Source organism: Eleutherodactylus coqui, chromosome 7 (genome assembly GCF_035609145.1).
Source record: "Eleutherodactylus coqui strain aEleCoq1 chromosome 7, aEleCoq1.hap1, whole genome shotgun sequence".
Lineage (NCBI taxonomy): Eukaryota > Metazoa > Chordata > Amphibia > Anura > Eleutherodactylidae > Eleutherodactylus > Eleutherodactylus coqui.
This window is the reverse complement of record NC_089843.1, coordinates 146,139,108-146,156,157: the sequence shown is the minus strand read 5'-3', so window position 1 is coordinate 146,156,157 and position 17,050 is coordinate 146,139,108. Positions and strand designations below refer to the sequence as shown.

Here is a 17,050-nt window from a genome sequence, read left to right as displayed (position 1 = left end):
TAAAAAAAAAAGTGTAAAAAAGAAAAAAAAAATTCAGTATTTCCATGATGGAATCCAATCACCTCACACAGTCACAATATGTCCATGTAAATAAAATTGTCTCCTGAGCGTCCATTATATGTTGCTCTAATCTATGAGCAAGCTTGTCATGTTTGTGGGCTTTATGTTGGAGAAACAGGACAAAAACTGAAAGCCAGGATGAGGTCTCACCGCTACACAATTAAAGAAAGATAGAATTCCCTGTGGCTAAGCACTTTTTTAGTCATGGACACAACATAGACAACATGAAAGTTGTTCTACTTAAAGGCAATTTCAAATCACAAAGCCATAGAAGAATTTGGGAGTATAAATGTATAACAACTTTTGACACTTTCAACAGAGGGCTAAATTCTTCAAAAGAATTCATGCATGACTAGGAAGTATGAAGAATCTATAGCAGAGATAACACATGCCTGGTGACCCACTAACACTAATTCAGGGACCATAAAACCTTCACATCTTTATCAGGAGACTATTTAAGTATTTATTTATTGCTCTACTCATCCTCTTGTGGTATTCTTTTAAGTGCAAATTAACCACATGTCTGTGCCTTGACGAGTATGCTCGCTCATCTCTAGTTATCGGTCATTAATATGGCAAGTAAAAAAAAAAATACCGGCACTGACCTCTAGAGTAGATTACTGGACGGGCGGGGAGTTTACTAGTCAGGTGGCAACCCTACTTGTGGGACTAAAAAGTTGAGGAAAAAATAATCAATAAACTCTCATTTAAAGAAAAAAAAATTTAAAAGTCCACATTCTTCCTACCGATCCATTAAATGTAAAAATTTAAATATAACTACGCATGATGGGTGACATTACATGCATAATGCCCAAAAAAATATATTAATCCCACACGGTGGACATAATGCCCCATTTACAGGGGACAAGCTGTCTGGCAAACGATGTCCAACACTCGTCCCAGTGCTTCTCTTCCCTGTGCTATTACATAGGAGCGATTATCGCTGCTGACATTGCTCATGGGCTGCCAGCATGGCGGTCGGAAAGCGCTCTCCTCCCGCCCGCCTCATGTCACTTTAAAACAGACAGTTGTTAAGAACTGAACGACTGCTGCGTACACTGAAAATCGTATCATTGAGTTTTCTGCATGCACAAAGTGAACAATTTTCATTCAATCATTCAGTCGTTGCATTCGTTTACACGGGATGATTATCGTTCAAATTCCTGCATAAATGCGTCCCGTGTAAATAGGCATTAAAAGACATACACTCAATATACCAATGCTTGCAATAGGCCCAATGTCCACGGGCAGATCGGATTCTGCAGGTGGGAGCCCGCAGCCGAATCCGACCCTGGCCGAAAACACTGCGGGTGTTATACTTACCCGTACGGGTTTTCATCCTCTTTACTGCGAATAAGTGCAGAAGCGTTGGTGGCACCCCGCCACTCATGCTCAGTAGCGTTTCGTTTTTTTTTAAATTCCTGGTTTCCCGCGAAATCTGCAAATCAAATGTGGATGGGTCGGATGGCTTCCATTGACTTCAATGGAAACCGTCCGCAGGGAATTTGCAGTGAAATAGAGCATGCTGTGATTTTTTTTCCGGACTAAAAGGTCTGCAGAACAAATCCGCATGCTTTATTTCACTTGCAGATGCCCATGTATCCCTATGGGCAGCTTAATTTGCGCATCTTCCGCAAATCCGATCCGGCTGTGGACATTTGGCCTTGCTCGCTGTGCTTACACTGTTGCATACTGTGACACGGTTTTGAACCTTTTGGATAGAAACAAGAAATCGTTCTAACGAGCGAAAGTGAATGATCATTCGTTGTAAAGGCACACCAACAAACGAACCAGGAACGATAACACTGCGGAACAAAAAAAAACAAACATTTTTCATGGTGCCTGAATTTTAGACCTTATTCTGGGTATTTTTGTGTCACCAATTCCAAAAGTACCATCCATATGTTAGATGTACTTGATTTTCCCACCAGCATTATTTTCAGGGTATGTCGTATTTTCAGGGAAACAGGGTAGTACATATTGAAATCACAGAGGTGAGAGGGAACACAAAAAAAACATATTTCACTGGAAAAGGAGCCAAAAATGCAATACCTGATAAGCTGCAGCGCAGGCACGATCGCCGCTAAGCAGGCACAATGACCGTAGGGTCGGCACAATGACCGTAGAACCTAAGTATTAGGCCCACTGTCCAAGGGCGGATCGGAGCCCACAACGGAATCCGACCCTAACCATGGACATTGTGGGTGTTATACTTACACGTCCAGGTCTTGACTGCGGATACGCGCGAAAGTGCCGGCGGCACGCCGCCGCACATGTGCAGTGGGGTTGTGTTTATTTTAAAAACTGGAATAAAAACTGTTGGCTCATTCACTTATCATTCAGTTTAACTTCTTAACACTACAGGACGTACAGTTATGTGCTGCAGGTTCAGGGTATGTATGGAGGGAGATCGAAGGTCGATCCCGCTTCATAAAAATGCGGGTGCCGGCTGTTTCTTACAGCCAACACCTGCCCACAATAACTCCGATAAGCCATGCTGCTCATCGGAGCTGTTAACCTTTTATATTCAGCAGTTTAAATTTAGATGCCACGACTGTTGTTTGGGTGTCCCGTACGGCACCCCGTGATGAGACTGCTGGTTGCTGTGCAGTTGTCATGGCAGCCGGGGACCTTCTAAAAGGCTCTAGTGCTGCCATTGCAGAAAGAAAACTATATAAATTTGATATAGTAGTAATCGTACCGACCCATAGAATAAAGCTATCATGTCATTTTTGTTGCAGTGTGTATGCCGTAGAAACAAGACGCACTGAAAGACGTCAGAATTTAGTTTCTTTTCCATTTCACTCCACTTGGAAGTTTTTCAGTACATTATATGGTACATTACACAGCACCATTGAAAAATACAACTCGACCCGAAAAAAACAAGCCCTCATACAGCGACGTCGATGAATAAATAAGAGTTATGGCAGATTCATCTTTGACAATTGCTCACTTCTCATTCAGTGTTTCCCATTCAACCTGTGAATGAGCCAACAATGATTTTTATTACATCAGAAACTGAATGACGAACAGGAAGTGAATGATTCTTGTTCGTTATTCAGTCGTTGGCTCGCGTTTAGCCCAAACGATAACACTGTGCAACAGAGTTTACAAAATACTTTACAACAGAAAGTAATTGATATATTTCTGTTAAATTGAAACCTGCTGATTACACGGGTAAATCTGAATAATAGCGGCGCGTCTCACTTTCAAGTTATGTAACCCCTTAGTTACCAAGCATTCTTTTAATAAAATCGTAACTCCTTCAATTATCCATTAACATCGCTGTACGAGGGCTTGGGTTTTTTGCGGGACGAGTTGTATTTTTCAATGATGCTATTTAATGTAGCATATAATGTACTGAAAAACTTTTAAAAAGTTCTAAGTGGAGAGAAATGGAAAGAAACCCTGAAATTCCGCCATCTTTCTGTGCGCCTTGTTTCTACGGCGCACAAACTGCAACAATAATGACAAGATAATGTTATTCTCTGGGTCAGTGCGATTACTGTGATACCAAACTTGTATAGTTTTGTTTTTGCTGTACTACTTTAATTTTTTTTTATTATTTCCTGCCACCATCTTCTGCGAGCAATGCATTTTTTACTTTTCCGTCCTCATGGTTGTGTAAGGCCTCACTTCTTGCGGGACGTCCTGTAGTTTATGTTGGTATCATTTTGGAATACATACGACTTTTTGATCGTTTCTTATTGCATTTTTTCTTAGAGACAGAATGACAAAAAAAAGCGCATTTCTGTGGTCGTTAAATTTTTCTTTCAGACATCGTTTACTGTGTGGGGTAAATAATGAGTTACTTTGATAGATCGGATGTTTACGGATGCAGCGATACCAAACATGTATTTTTGTTTTATGATTTGGATTCTTTTGTTTAGTCTACCCAATAACCTGTAAACACAGCTCATTAATTACATCTTGCTGATGGATGATCTGCAGTGTTTACACCAAGTGGAAACATACCCTATATGTTACATAAACCTACCCTTATAGGGTTCAGCCCGCACGGTGTGTAACAGTGATTGCCAAATAGTTGCACAATCACTTTTGTTATTCTTTATTAAGCAGGTTAATGGCGAGCCGACTGGATTAATTGTAGAGGCAGATTTCCAAAAAATACAATACAATGGCAATCGGATTATATTATTCCCCATAATTAGAAAACCTTACTGGCAGAAAAAAAACGGATATCATATCTGAATTCAGCGCACTAAAGTTACTGTAGGCCGCCTGCAGACGGCCGGGTCGGATCTCGCTGTTAGAATTCTCGCAGCGTGATGCGGTCCCGTGGCCTGCAGAGACCTGCTGCTCAACCACTCCTGGCGTCTTCTGTTTCCTGCTATGTGCCGGCTGCCGGCGCATGTGCAGAGAGGAGCTGGCCCATCGTGACTGACATTTCTGTGCGGGCCTCTGCGAGATACTCACAGAAAATAGGACATGCCGCGATTTATTTTCCACGCAGACGAATCGCGCCCGTCTGTACAGGATTGCATTATCTAATATAATCCTATGGCAGCGGCCATCAATGGAAATTCTGCGGGAATTCTCGCCGCGCAATTTCCGCCCGTGTGCACAGGGCCTGTCAGTGACAAAAATTGTGCTGCACAGTGTAATCGTCCCGTCTGAACGCAGCTCTAGGGCTTCTTCACATGAACGGGTCATGCGCGACTCCATCCGCAGCGGTGAGCACAGGTGCGCATACGGACGTCTGTTTTTGCCCTTATCTAGCCAATGATAACGGCTGAAGAATGTCTGGTGTGAACGAGCAGCCATGTACCTGCCGGTGTGATCAGGCTGCCCGGGCAGCTCGGTGTGACCGGCCCCGTGACCGCCCGGCAGGTACAGCAGCGCTACTCCAGTCACCACGGCGGCTCTCGCGCTGCACTGACGGCCTTTGTTATGATCTGTCAGGCAGCACGTGATTGGCTGCTGCTCCTCCTTGCTAACGTGTGATTGGATGACCCGTCCGAGCGCCCGCCCCCTGATCGCCTCCTACGTCACACCCCGGGAGTGTCTTTCCTATACACTGGGCAAAATGGCGTCCTGTCAGGGCCGGGTGCGGCGGGGAGCCGGTGACTACTACCGGGGATGAGGCGGCAGCGGGACCGGTGAGACACATGAAGCGGCAGTGTGTTGTAGCTGAGCGGGACGGACGTGTTCCTGCCGGCTGTGCTGTATGTATAGTGTGGTGGTGCTGGTACATGTGTGTGGTAGCCCTGCAGGTGCTGCCCTGTCCTGTGCAGAGCAGCCTATGTGCCAGCTGCTGACAGCTTTCACCTTTCTGTAAGTGCTGGCGGTGCATGCGCCATATTCCTCACCGTACAGCGTTGGGTGCTCACGTTTATAACTTGTGCCCGTGGCGCCGGCGTTCAGGATGGCGCAGGAGCGGAGCCTGCGGACATTGTGCACCGGTGACGTCCGTGTTTTGGCACGGTATTGGCACAGTGAATGACGCCAGCTGACTGGCAGGGATGGCGCAACTTTTTTTGAAGAGGTTGTCCACCTTTACGCTACTGATGGCCAAACCTCCCAAATGTCATCAGATCCGCGGCTCGGACCCCTCACAACCGGCGGTCCTCCTGGCAGCGGGCACAGCTCCCATTGGGTTCATGGGGGGTGTGCCTTTACACAGCACTGATTGGACAACGTGGGAGTGAAGGACACTCCCAGCTGTCAGGAGGAATAACAGAGGAACGACACAAGACAGACCGGCTTATCGGAGCGTGTTGTATAACGCAGCGCCTTACCGCGGGTCAGCCCGCGCATCGCAGAGTGTGGCAGCCATTTTCCCCTCGCAGGCCCGTGTCTCACGCCGCTGTGCGCAGGCCGACTTGTTTCTTCTTTTTTTTTAAAAAAATGTCCGGCTCTGTCGGGTAGCGATGTTGTGTATAAATGGCGCACGTACACAACTACACTGCGTATGTACCGGGTTTATTACACGCCAGTAGAGAACAGCGGGGCTCTATCACGTATAATACGCGGTAAGATAGAACACGCCGCGCTCTGATCAATAAGTGTGAACGGGTCAATGAGCATCTCTGTAGATTCGTGGACTCCACTCGCCGCGGGTATTGCGCACGTAATTCGCTATTACATTACGCTCGTGTGAGCCCGCCAAAGGGGCGCTGCAGACCTGCTTCATGGAGTGCAAGTATTTACTACGGGCTTCTTGTGGTTACAGCCCATTCCGCACTCGGGATTTGCGCCACCAGCTCCCATGCTGTGCTCACATGCATAGCGCGATATACACACGCAAGAAAGATGGCAGCATGTTCATTCTTGACACGTATTGCATGCATGCCGAGATAGTGTATGGCAGTCGGCAGCTCGCAGAATGTATGTGCCGCGCGACTGTCATGTGGTCGGCATGCCGCGAATTACACTTGGGTAAAGACGCCCTGAAACGGACATGTTGGAGAAGGGCGGGGGGGCAGGTGTGTGGCACGTACGCAGTGATTTCCTCTTGGGCGCCGTGTAAAGAATGGCATCGGATGAGAGTGTTGGTTCCATCAGTGCGGCGTGTGTGAGGAACGTGGGACACGATGTCTCCGGCGGCCAGATCTATACTCTGGGGGTCATGTTTACCAGATAGAGCAGGGAGGCGAACCACTGATCTGGCGGTCCACCCGCCCGCTGGCATTCCGCTGAGCTGGCGGTCCACCCGCCGGTGGCATACCGCTGAGCTGGCGATCCACCCGCCGGTGGCGAACCGCTGATCTGGCGGTCCACCCGCCCGCTGGCATACCACGCAGGAAGTGTATCAGATCTCTCCGTAGATTCCAGAAGATGAAGTACTGTTGTAAACAGCAAGCTCCCACATCCTGCACTACCGTCTTCTAGATCACAGTAATGGTCTGGCGGACTTCCTGGAAAGTCCTGAACCCCCCGGTATTTCCTGGGAGTAAACTATTATCCTCAGGGTCAGTCATCAATAGTTGATCGGTGGGGGTCCAGCACTTGGGATCCTTAATGAATAGCTTATTGAAGTGATAGCGGCACTCTGGGTGAGCATCGCTGGCCCTTCAGTTAATACCATGCACAGCTCCATACATTATATAGTGGCTGTGCTTAGTATTGCAGCTCAATCCTAGTCACCTGAATAGGACTGAGCTGCTCTCCAACCACATGATTAATGAATGTAAGATCGTTGGCTCGAGAAGAGACTGTCGCTCACCGGAGCACCGTGGTTACAGCTGATTGAACCGAATAGCTTTTTTCCTCGCAATGTTCACGCCGCGGAATTCCGCAGCGTGAAAGAAATCGCAGCATGTTCTAATTGCCTGCGGAAAACGCGCGGACGGCCTCCATTGTAGTCAATAGAAGCCGTCCGTCATGCGATACTTCCACTGTGAGCACAGCGGAAGTATCGCGAGAATACACGTCACCACCCACCGCCGGCGTGTGCGACGGCTCACTGGACGGGACTCTCGCGGCGGATCCAGAGAGAGGTGAGTATGGGGTCTTTGTGGGGTGCTGTGTCGGACTCCGCTGCGATATTCCGTAGGCGGGGTCCCACACGGTCGTGGGCATGAGGCCTAAGAGTTGTAGTCAGTAGTTTACTCCCAGAAAACCCCTTTAGCTTACTGTGCCGCTGCGGGTTCTCCGAATGTAAGTGCCATTGTCTGGTCCAGCCTATCCCCACTGTAGTGTGTAAACATGAGGGGTCTCAGGGCACCCCACAACCACAACCACATGATCCCTACAGCACCGATATTGTCAGATCCTTGTCCCCCTTGACCTAGCAGATGGGATTATAATGAGCATGCCTTCTGCAGCGTACGTAACCATAATAAATGAAACCAATGTCATGCGCCCGCAACAGAGATGGTACACGCAGACTTGCCATGCGGTGCGGAGTTTAGGTCCGCAGCTCAACTGCTTACTGTGGATTTCATCCTTTTAGGCTGCTTTAAGACAAGCATAGTTTTGCTCTATTTTAGGTCTGTGTTAAGGGGACCAAAATGTGGAGCTAATGTTAGAGATGAGCGAGCATACTCGCTAAGGACAATTACTCAATCGAGCATTGCCCTTAGCCAGTATCTCCCCGCTCAGGAGAAAAGGTTCAGCTGCCGGCGCGGGTGACAGGTGAGTTGCGGCAGTCAGCAGGGGGGATTGGTGGGGAGAGAGGGAGAGATCTCCCCTCTGTTTCTCCCCGCTCTCCTCCGCAGCTCCCCGCCGCCAGCAGCCGAATCTTTGCTCCCGAGCGGGCACTCGCTAAGGGCAATGCTTGATCGAACAATTGTCCTTAGCGAGTATACTCGCTCATCTCTAGCTAATGTACATTGAAACGTGCCCATAAGGCTAATTTCACACGGGCGTGTGCGATATCGGGCAGTGAAACTCAGCCCAATATCACACCCTCCAACATGAGATTTTGCCGCGGACGCAAGACATGTTTGTATGAAAACCGCTTCACCTCAGGAAGTAGTGATCAGCCGCCGCGAGGATCGCAGAGTGATTCCCATTGTGTTCAGTGTGATTCTGCCACCGACCCCATTGAAAACAATGGCCGATGCATGGCGGTTTGCTTTAGTTTATCCGGACACTTTGCTTCCAGCAGTTGTGTTGGTGTGACTTGTGGCTCTGGATGTACACCATGCGGATAAGGCGTTGTCTGTTATGTAGGAAGTCAGGCTGAAAGATATATGAAGGTGGGGCAATAGTTCTTGTTACTGAAAACTGGAGGGACTTCACATAATGGCGACTTAATTGGTACATTAAAAGGCTAACACAGTGTTGCTTAGTATAACAAATCAGGGCTTATTCACAATAACGCATTTGTGCTACAAATTGCGAGTGTACAATTTGCACGCACAATATACGGAGAATAGAACCCATTGATTGGAATGGATTGGGTCGCAATTGCAATTTTTGTGCGCACATAAAAAAACACAGCATGTCCTATTGTTGTGTGTATTGTGCAAGAAAACGGCACATATAAAACTAATTAAACTCATTTGCATAGTGAAAACAATGGGCGATGCGAGGCGTTCCGAGAGAACGACCAAAGACAGGACATGCTGCAATGTTAATGCCCCTGCTTTTGGCTGAATTTGTACTTAACAATAGATCGTTACCCTTTTTGTAATTATCGTTTCGTTTGGAGATTCCTAGTTCTATGAGAATAGCTAATGTGTTTTCACAAATCTCTCTTAAAGAAGTTTGTTGAGTCAGGAAATGGTTCATCTCCACCAGCCTTGGTTCTGGTGGATGGAGATATTCAATGTGAGATAAGTCGCATAGTTAGGAGATCCCTACAGTATTTAGTACATTGGCGTGATTATGTCCTGAGGAGAGAACCAGCTGCTGATGTCCATGCGGATCGGCTTGTGAAAAATTTTCAGAGCTAATCCAAATCAAGCTGGTCCTAAAAGTCCTGTGGCCCCTTCTAAAAGGGGAGGTACTGTTGCAGCGGTTCTGGGATTGCTGCCATGCTGATTTTGTAGGTGGGTCTGGTTTTGTAGGTGGGTCACCATCTTATGGCTCTGGTGGGTGTCGTATTAGGTGAGACATGCTTAGCCGCACTTGTGGGTAATTGTCAGGGCTATTTAGTTTCGCTGATACTGGAATGACTTGCCGTTGAATCTTCATTCTAGTTCTGACTGTTGGTCCAGTCATTGCTTGGTTCTGGATCAGTCTGTTGCCTGCTGCTTTTCTAAGCTAAGTTGATGTTTCTTTTCTATTTTGTCTTTTATCATTCCCCTGTCCCCTGTAGGGTTAATTAACCCCTTCCCGCTCCAGGGCGTACCGGTCCGTGGGAGCCTGGTACTTCCCGCAACAGGGCGTACCGGTACGTCCTGGAGATAGAGCGGGATCACATAAGATCCCGCGCTTTCCCGCAGCGGGAGCCGGCTGTCACTCACAGCGGGGGGGCATCGGAGATGCGCCGCCCGCTGTTAACCCCTTCCCTGCCGCGATCTAAGTAGATCGCGGCAGGGAAAGAGTTCACAGAAGGATCGCGCTCCTTCTGTGTCTCCGGCCGGAACTCGCGATGTCATCGCGAGAGCCCGACCTGTTGCCATGGCAACAGGACGCCAGACACTGGCGTCCTGTATTGCCTGTGCCTATAATCGCTGTATAAGCGATAAGGCATGGGAGAGCAGTAGCTCTGCCATGCCTTATCACAGCGATCATAGGCATAGTGTTGTAAGTCCCTCAGAGGGACTCAAATAGTATAAAAGAAAAGAAAAGTGTAAAAAAAGAAAAATTTAAAAAAAAAATAAAAAAAAAACCTTTTTTTTATGCTTTTTCTAATATTAGCATAAAAAAAGGGAAAAAAAATTAAACCCCCACATATTTGGTATTGACGCATCCGTAACGAAGTGTACAAAAAGTTGAACACACTTTTTATTTTGTACGATAAAAAGCGTAAAAAACAACGCTAAAAAACAGAGGCAAAATGCTAATTTTTAGCATTTTGCCTCCCAAAAAATGCAATAAAAGTGATCAAAAAAGCCGTACATTCCCCAAAATGGTACCAATAAAAACTACAGCTCATCTCGTAACCAATAAGCCCTCATAGAGCTCCGTACATAGAAAAATAAAAAAGTTACCGGACTTTGAATGCAGCTATAGAGGAAAAAAAAGATTTCCAAAAAAAAGGGGGTTTTATTGCAAAAAAGTGTAAAAACCTAAAAAAATATATAACAATTTTGGTATCGTTGTTACCGTACCGACCCGCAGAAAAAATTTAGTGTGTCATTTATACTGCATGATTAACGCTGTAAAAAAAAAAAAAAAAATCTATGGCAGAATTGATGCGTTTTCTCTCCCTGTTATCATAAAAAAAAAATTAAAAATTTTTACGATATTGTCTATGTACCCAAAAGTGGCACCGATAAAAACTACAGCTCGCCACGCAAAAAACAAGCCCTTATACAGCCGCGTCCACGGAAAAATAAAAAAGTTATGGCTTTTGAAAAATGGAGATGGAAAAATACCAAAAAATCGCTTGGTCCTCAACGCCAAAATAGGCCGTGTCATTAAGGGGTTAAAGGGGTTGTCCCGCGAAAGCAAGTGGGGTTATACACTTCTGTATGGCCATATTAATGCACTTTGTAATATACATCGTGCATTAAATATGAGCCAAACAGAAGTTATTCACTTACCTGTTCCGTTGCTGGCGTCCTCGTTTCCATGGTGCCATCTAATTTCAGCGTCTAATCTCCCGATTAGACGCGCTGGCGCAGTCCGGTCTTCTCCCTTCTGAATGGGGCCGCTCGTGCCGGAGAGCTGCTCCTCGTAGCTCCGCCCCGTCACGTGTGCCGATTCCAGCCAATTGGGAGGCTGGAATCAGCAATGGACCGCACAGAGCCCACGGTGCACCATGGGAGAAGACCTGCGGTCCACCGTGGGTGAAGATCCCGGCGGCCATCTTCGCAAGGTAAGTAAGAAGTCACCGGAGCGTGGGGATTCGGGTAAGTATTATCCGGTTTTTTTTTTTTAAACCCCTGCATCGGGTTTGTCTCGCGCCGAACGGGGGGGCTATTGAAAAAAAAAAACCCCGTTTCGGCGCGGGACAACCCCTTTAAGGCTCGAGGTATGAGGTCAAGTACGTCCCTGTCAGGGCGAATGGCCTGTGTTTAGGCAGGTCCCTGTCCCTGAGGTTATTTAGATAGGGAAAGAGTTCCCATGTTTTGGTTTATTGTTTTGATTCAGTTTGTGTGTATTATGTGCAAGATCTGCTGATTACGGTTCCAGCGTGTCCTGGCTGGACGTGACAAGGGGGAGTTGCTTATTGTAGCCTATAGAATAGAATATTTTCGAAAAGGACTGTATTGGTCTTTTTTAATGGCACGTGAGAACATTTTATACGATGTGACCTAATGCATGGAACTACTGTATTCCTTGGAACTGATGACATACTCCATTAAGGCGATGTTCTACCCAAGAAGCATTGGGCATTACTTTTAATATATTTTTCACATATTAACTATTTCCACAACTTTAATATTTCATCGTAATGCAGTCTCGCAGAATAACTTGAGAATTTAGGACAGCCATGCGGAAGATGAAATTCCCAGGGTCTGCTTTTGCCATTCCACAGCATTCTGGGCCCCTGCAGCAACACCGTTGTGTTCTGTATGGGTGAATGGTTGGCCAGCGATGAAATAATTGTTGGGCACAACGGAGAGCATCTAGTGTTCCGCTGTCTGATGTAGAGGTCATTGGCAAGTAGGATTTTGTTAGTCCCTGGTATCATCTGATTACAGTCAGTAGCTCGTGCCAGGCTGGATTGTCTGCATCTCTAATTCATGACCTGGCTCTTTCAGCCATTGATTTTAACGTTGCATTGCACAGACCAAGGATAATTCCTTATTGCAGTCTTAGACTTGTGGAGTTTGTTGTGTAACTTATTAGTAATGCACCCCATCCTGCTTCTGTTTATTAGTCACAAGCATTTAACATTTATGGCCATGAGGGAAGAATTTTGGATGTGATGCCTTTTCATTTGTGTTAATGCTGTTTTATTGAACATGGATAATGTCTTACAAGAGCACGTATGTGCTTGCAAAAAAGGGCTTATCCAGCAGCTCTTAAAAAAACTACAAAAAACATTATAAGACTTTCCCACTTGTATATACATCATTTTGCTTGGGGTATTATTGTATGTTGACGCCACAGGAAGCTAGGGGTTTTACAGGAGGAACGCCCCTGTCACAGCCCTAGCTCCTGATTGGGTCAAGGCTGGAAGGTCCTAGCAGCAGAGTGTGCATTGATGACTGGCAGCGTTGCAGCCTTAGGCTGAGGGTTAGTGTTCTTCTTATGCATACATTATAAGCTGTAAATGCTGCCATGTCACCGCTGTAACATGGCATCATTAACATCTAATGTACGCCTAAGAAGACAAGTAACCCTCAGGCTAAGGCTGCAGCACTAGCACAAATCAATGCACACGCTGCAGCGATTAGTGTCACCGGAGGGGTATTATTGTATGTTGACGCCACCGGAAGCTAGGGGTTTGACAGGAGGAACGCCCTAGTCACACCCCTAGCTCTAGATAGGGTCAAGGCTGGAATACCACCTTTGCTTGCAAAATTGATTTGGTAAGTCACAGATTACAAAATCGCTACAGACGCTCCTTTTCCTAAAAACTAGATATCCTGGCAAATGCTTGTATAGTGAAGAGGGGCAGCATGTGCAATTATGAAATTTAGGCTATTGCATTGTGGGTAGATGAGATGGGTCAGCGTGCGGCAGCGATTATTCTCCCTGTCCTCTTGAGTCCTGACCGCTCCAATCCAGTATAGAGGCGAGGACTTGAGATGGTAGGCTTATTTTGGCGAGCTGATGCTGTTCCTCCCATTACTGGTGCATCTAGTCTCCACCGGAAGTGTGGGTGGAGACATGGGTTGGCCAGCATCAGTGACAGGGGATGACCTGCTCACGCCCCCAGCTGTGGATTAGCTGCTGTTGGCTGTGATCCCAGGAGTTGATTTAACTGTACGAGGCCTGTTCTGCTGCCTCCTGGGCTCCAACTAGGGATTGTAGTTCTGCGGCCCACAGTATTCTCCGCTGTCTCGATCAGCGCGTGCCACTCTGCTGCCCTGCTGACCAAAATTTCTGCTCCCTTCACTGCTGTCATGCCGCCTCCTCGTCTGTTGTCCCGATTACCTGGTAGCGTCGGCGCCTTCTAGAGAAGACGCTTGCCCGCCCCTATGGGTGCCGCTCCTCCGTCCCATGCATTGGACGCCGGCCGGGGAGCAGAGTGACAGCGCAGCCAGAAGCACAGTGGTGAGGGTGACGTGGACACTGACCGCTTGGCCGGCAGAAGCAGAGATCGGAGGGTGGCAGGGACTGTGATTGTGGGGCAATTGGCGATAATGACAGGCCGGCGGATAGAAGGAGGACAGTGACTGCCAATCGCAGATGCCATCGTCGGGGACAGTCAGAGTGGCCCCCGACCACAGCCGCTGCTGATGCCTCACAGCCACCGATGGCTTCCCTAGCGGGGACACTGAGAGTGGGACCATAGCAGCCACACTGACACCAGGCTGCGGAGTGGGTCGTAAGCACAGATGCGAGTGTCACAGCTGCGGGGTCGCCAGGGCAGCTAGCCACTCGCCAGCAGCCGTGTCTCCAGCAATGGAGATGGGAGCTGTCAGGAGCGGGGAGGCTGAGTGATGATCGTTCCGTGTAAACGCATGCAGCGACTGAACAACGAATGAGAAGTCTTTCACTTATGAACCATTGCCTGCTTACTGTGAATGGTGGCGAGCGGGAACGATCCCCGCCTGCAGTCAGTCAGCGGTGCTCACCCATGCTAAAAGGCGCAAGAACATTGATCGCTGGGACGACTGTAGGGCATCTGTCCTGTGTAAAACCCCCTTAGTTATTGGCGGCTAACTGTGCTTTCTTGTTGCAGGCAGTGAGTCAACATGGACACTACTAATGAGAGCTTTGTCCCTACGATCACGGAACTTGAAGGATATCTCACTGAACACAATTCCAATGTGGTATGGCTGCTTGTTGGTAAGTTCTTTAGCACAGTATCCCGTTCTCTCGTCCGTCTTCTCTGGGTAACATGACTCGGTGGATTGTTTATCTGTTTAGAGCTTTTTCTTTGCTTTTCTATCAAGAGCCTTCAGGAAAGTGTGAGTGTGGAGAAATGTTCAGTGCTACAAAGGATGTGTCAATGTTTCCAAGTGTATGTGTAATCCTGCCTACGAATCGCGCGGGGACAAGAGGCTAGATCTGCGCTCTCCAGCAGTGGGGGGCTGTCTGTGTGGTGGCCCCCTGGCTGCGCTGCTGCGGGGAGATAACACGCTTTACGCACAGGCTGTGTTCTAGGAATGTTGGTGTGTTTTCTAAGCCTTCCTCTGTTCCAAGTCTCTTGATTTATACGCATCGCATGATAATCAGGTTGTCACTTTAAACTTAGACTGTACGGAATGCAGTGATGGTTAGATCGTTCTAGTTTCTGCCTGAAGTTGTCATTCTGGCAAGATATCCCAATTAGACAGCTGCTACATGGTAGATATTTAGCTTTGGGCCGTTTGTACCCTTTAAATCAGTCATCTTTGTTGGTTTTTGAACTTTCGTTTGCAATTTTGAAGCTTGCAAAAGGAGACATCAAACCCCTTATAACCCAATGCGTAGTTCTGCATTTAAACTGTGCTTGCATGATATGAATGTTTACTTACAGGCCGATTTAATGTATATGGGACACTTTTTTTTGTGTCTACGCCTTATTTGAAATACATTAAAGCCATTTTTAACAGTACAGACACTTCTAAACTGATGCGAGAAGCTTGAAAAATACAAATTTCTTCACAGTTGAAGGAGGTTTTCTGGGCTGTTTTCTGTTGATTACATATCCTTAGGGTAGGTCATCAATAGTTTATCGGCTGGGGTCTACCGCTTGGGACCCTGGCTGACAAGCTGTTCAGGTGCCTGCTATCAGCATCATAATGCTGTGTACAGAGTGGAAGCAGATAGCTCTGACCTCTGTGTAGTGGTTGGCGCTGGTAAGTGCAGGTGCAGCTATTGTTGATTTAATGCTATGCCTGCATTTACTAGCACCTGAACAACTGATTGGCTGGGGTCCCTAGTGGCGGACCCTAGCTGATGAATAGAAATGGCACAGAAAACCTAACTTTCTTAAAGGGGTTCTGTCATTAGAAAAAAAATAAAATCAATACTTACCTTTTCCTACCCTGACAGTCTTCTTACTGTATCTTCTCCCCGATCTTCTGCTGGCTCCTCCAGTCCACATGGGTTACTTGACCTCCACCCGGCAGGCTCCTCTTCTTCCTGTTTATGAAGCTGCAGTTAACTCCCTGCATGGCAGTGAATGCCGAAACATCGGCAGCCTGCTTTAGCGTGTATGCGCATTATCTCACTGCTAGTGTTTCATATAGTATATGAAAAACTAGTGGCGAAACTTTGTGCATGTGCAGTCTTGCCAAAGCAGGCTGCTGCACATTCGGCATTCCCTGCCAGGCAGTGAACACTATGTCACTAGTGACGTAGCGTAAATTGCCCTGCGGGAAGCACAATGCTGGCAATAGATGCTTCTTCACAGGAAGAATAGGATCCAGCCGGGTGGAGGTAACGTAACTTGGGGGGAACTGGAGGAGTCAAGAGAAGATCGGTGAGGTGAAGATGCAGTAAGAAGACTGTCTGGGGAGGAATAGGCAAGTATAGATTTTTTTTTTTTAAATTGAGAAACCCCTTCAAATTTTATGAGAAACTTCATTGTAAATAAAGCAGTGCACATGTTGGGTTGTACAGTTAAAGGGGTTGTCCCGCGCTGAAACGGGGGGGGGGGGGGGGGTTTCAATAGCCCCCCCGTTCGGCGTGAGACAAACCCGATGCAGGGATAAAAAAAAAAAAAAGGGTAGTACTTACCCGAATCCCCGCGCTCCGGTGACTTCTTACTTACCTTGTGAAGATGGCCGCCGGGATCTTCACCCTCGGTGGACCGCAGGTCTTCTGTGCGGTCCATTGCCGATTTCAGCCTCCTGATTGGCTGGAATCGGCACACGTGACGGGGCGGAGCTACAAGGAGCCGCTCTTCGGCACCATTCAGAAGGGAGAAGACCGGACTGCGCAAGCGCGTCTAATCGGGCGATTAGACGCTGAAGATTAGACGGCACCATGGAGACGAGGACGCTAACAACGGAACAGGTAAGTGAATAACTTCTGGATGGCTCATAATTATTGCACAATGTACATTACAAAGTGCATTAATATGGCCATACAGAAGTGTATAACCCCACTTTGTTTCGCAGGGCAACCCCTTTAAATCTATAACCGTTTATAAAAAAATCAAAGACCTAAAATGACCTGATTCTAAATTTAAAGGATGCCTCTGGTGTTACTCTCCCATCTGATCATCAGGTGAGATGTGTAGAGAGACAACCTCATGGGTGGTACAGTGGCCGAGGCAACTCCACAATGCTCAATGTGCAGAAGTACCAGATCATTCTGCTGTGTGAGCATGGCCCTACATGTCCTACTGCCCAGCATGTAGTTG

The 17,050-nt window shown here is 47.3% G+C and overlaps 1 protein-coding gene across 11 annotated transcripts in view; it reads left to right on the top strand.

Annotated features, from left to right (window-relative positions):
* The first annotated feature begins 5,104 nt into the window (after positions 1 to 5,104).
* Positions 5,105 to 17,050, top strand: part of BLTP1 (bridge-like lipid transfer protein family member 1) — a 240,840-nt gene continuing 228,894 nt past the window's right edge. For all 11 annotated transcript variants that reach the window (XM_066573794.1, XM_066573788.1, XM_066573798.1 and 8 more), the window contains exons 1-2: positions 5,105 to 5,180; positions 14,438 to 14,544. In XM_066573794.1, the coding sequence (XP_066429891.1) occupies positions 14,451 to 14,544 (94 nt within the window). In that variant the 5' untranslated portion in view covers positions 5,105 to 5,180; positions 14,438 to 14,450. The remainder of the gene's footprint in view (positions 5,181 to 14,437; positions 14,545 to 17,050) is intronic.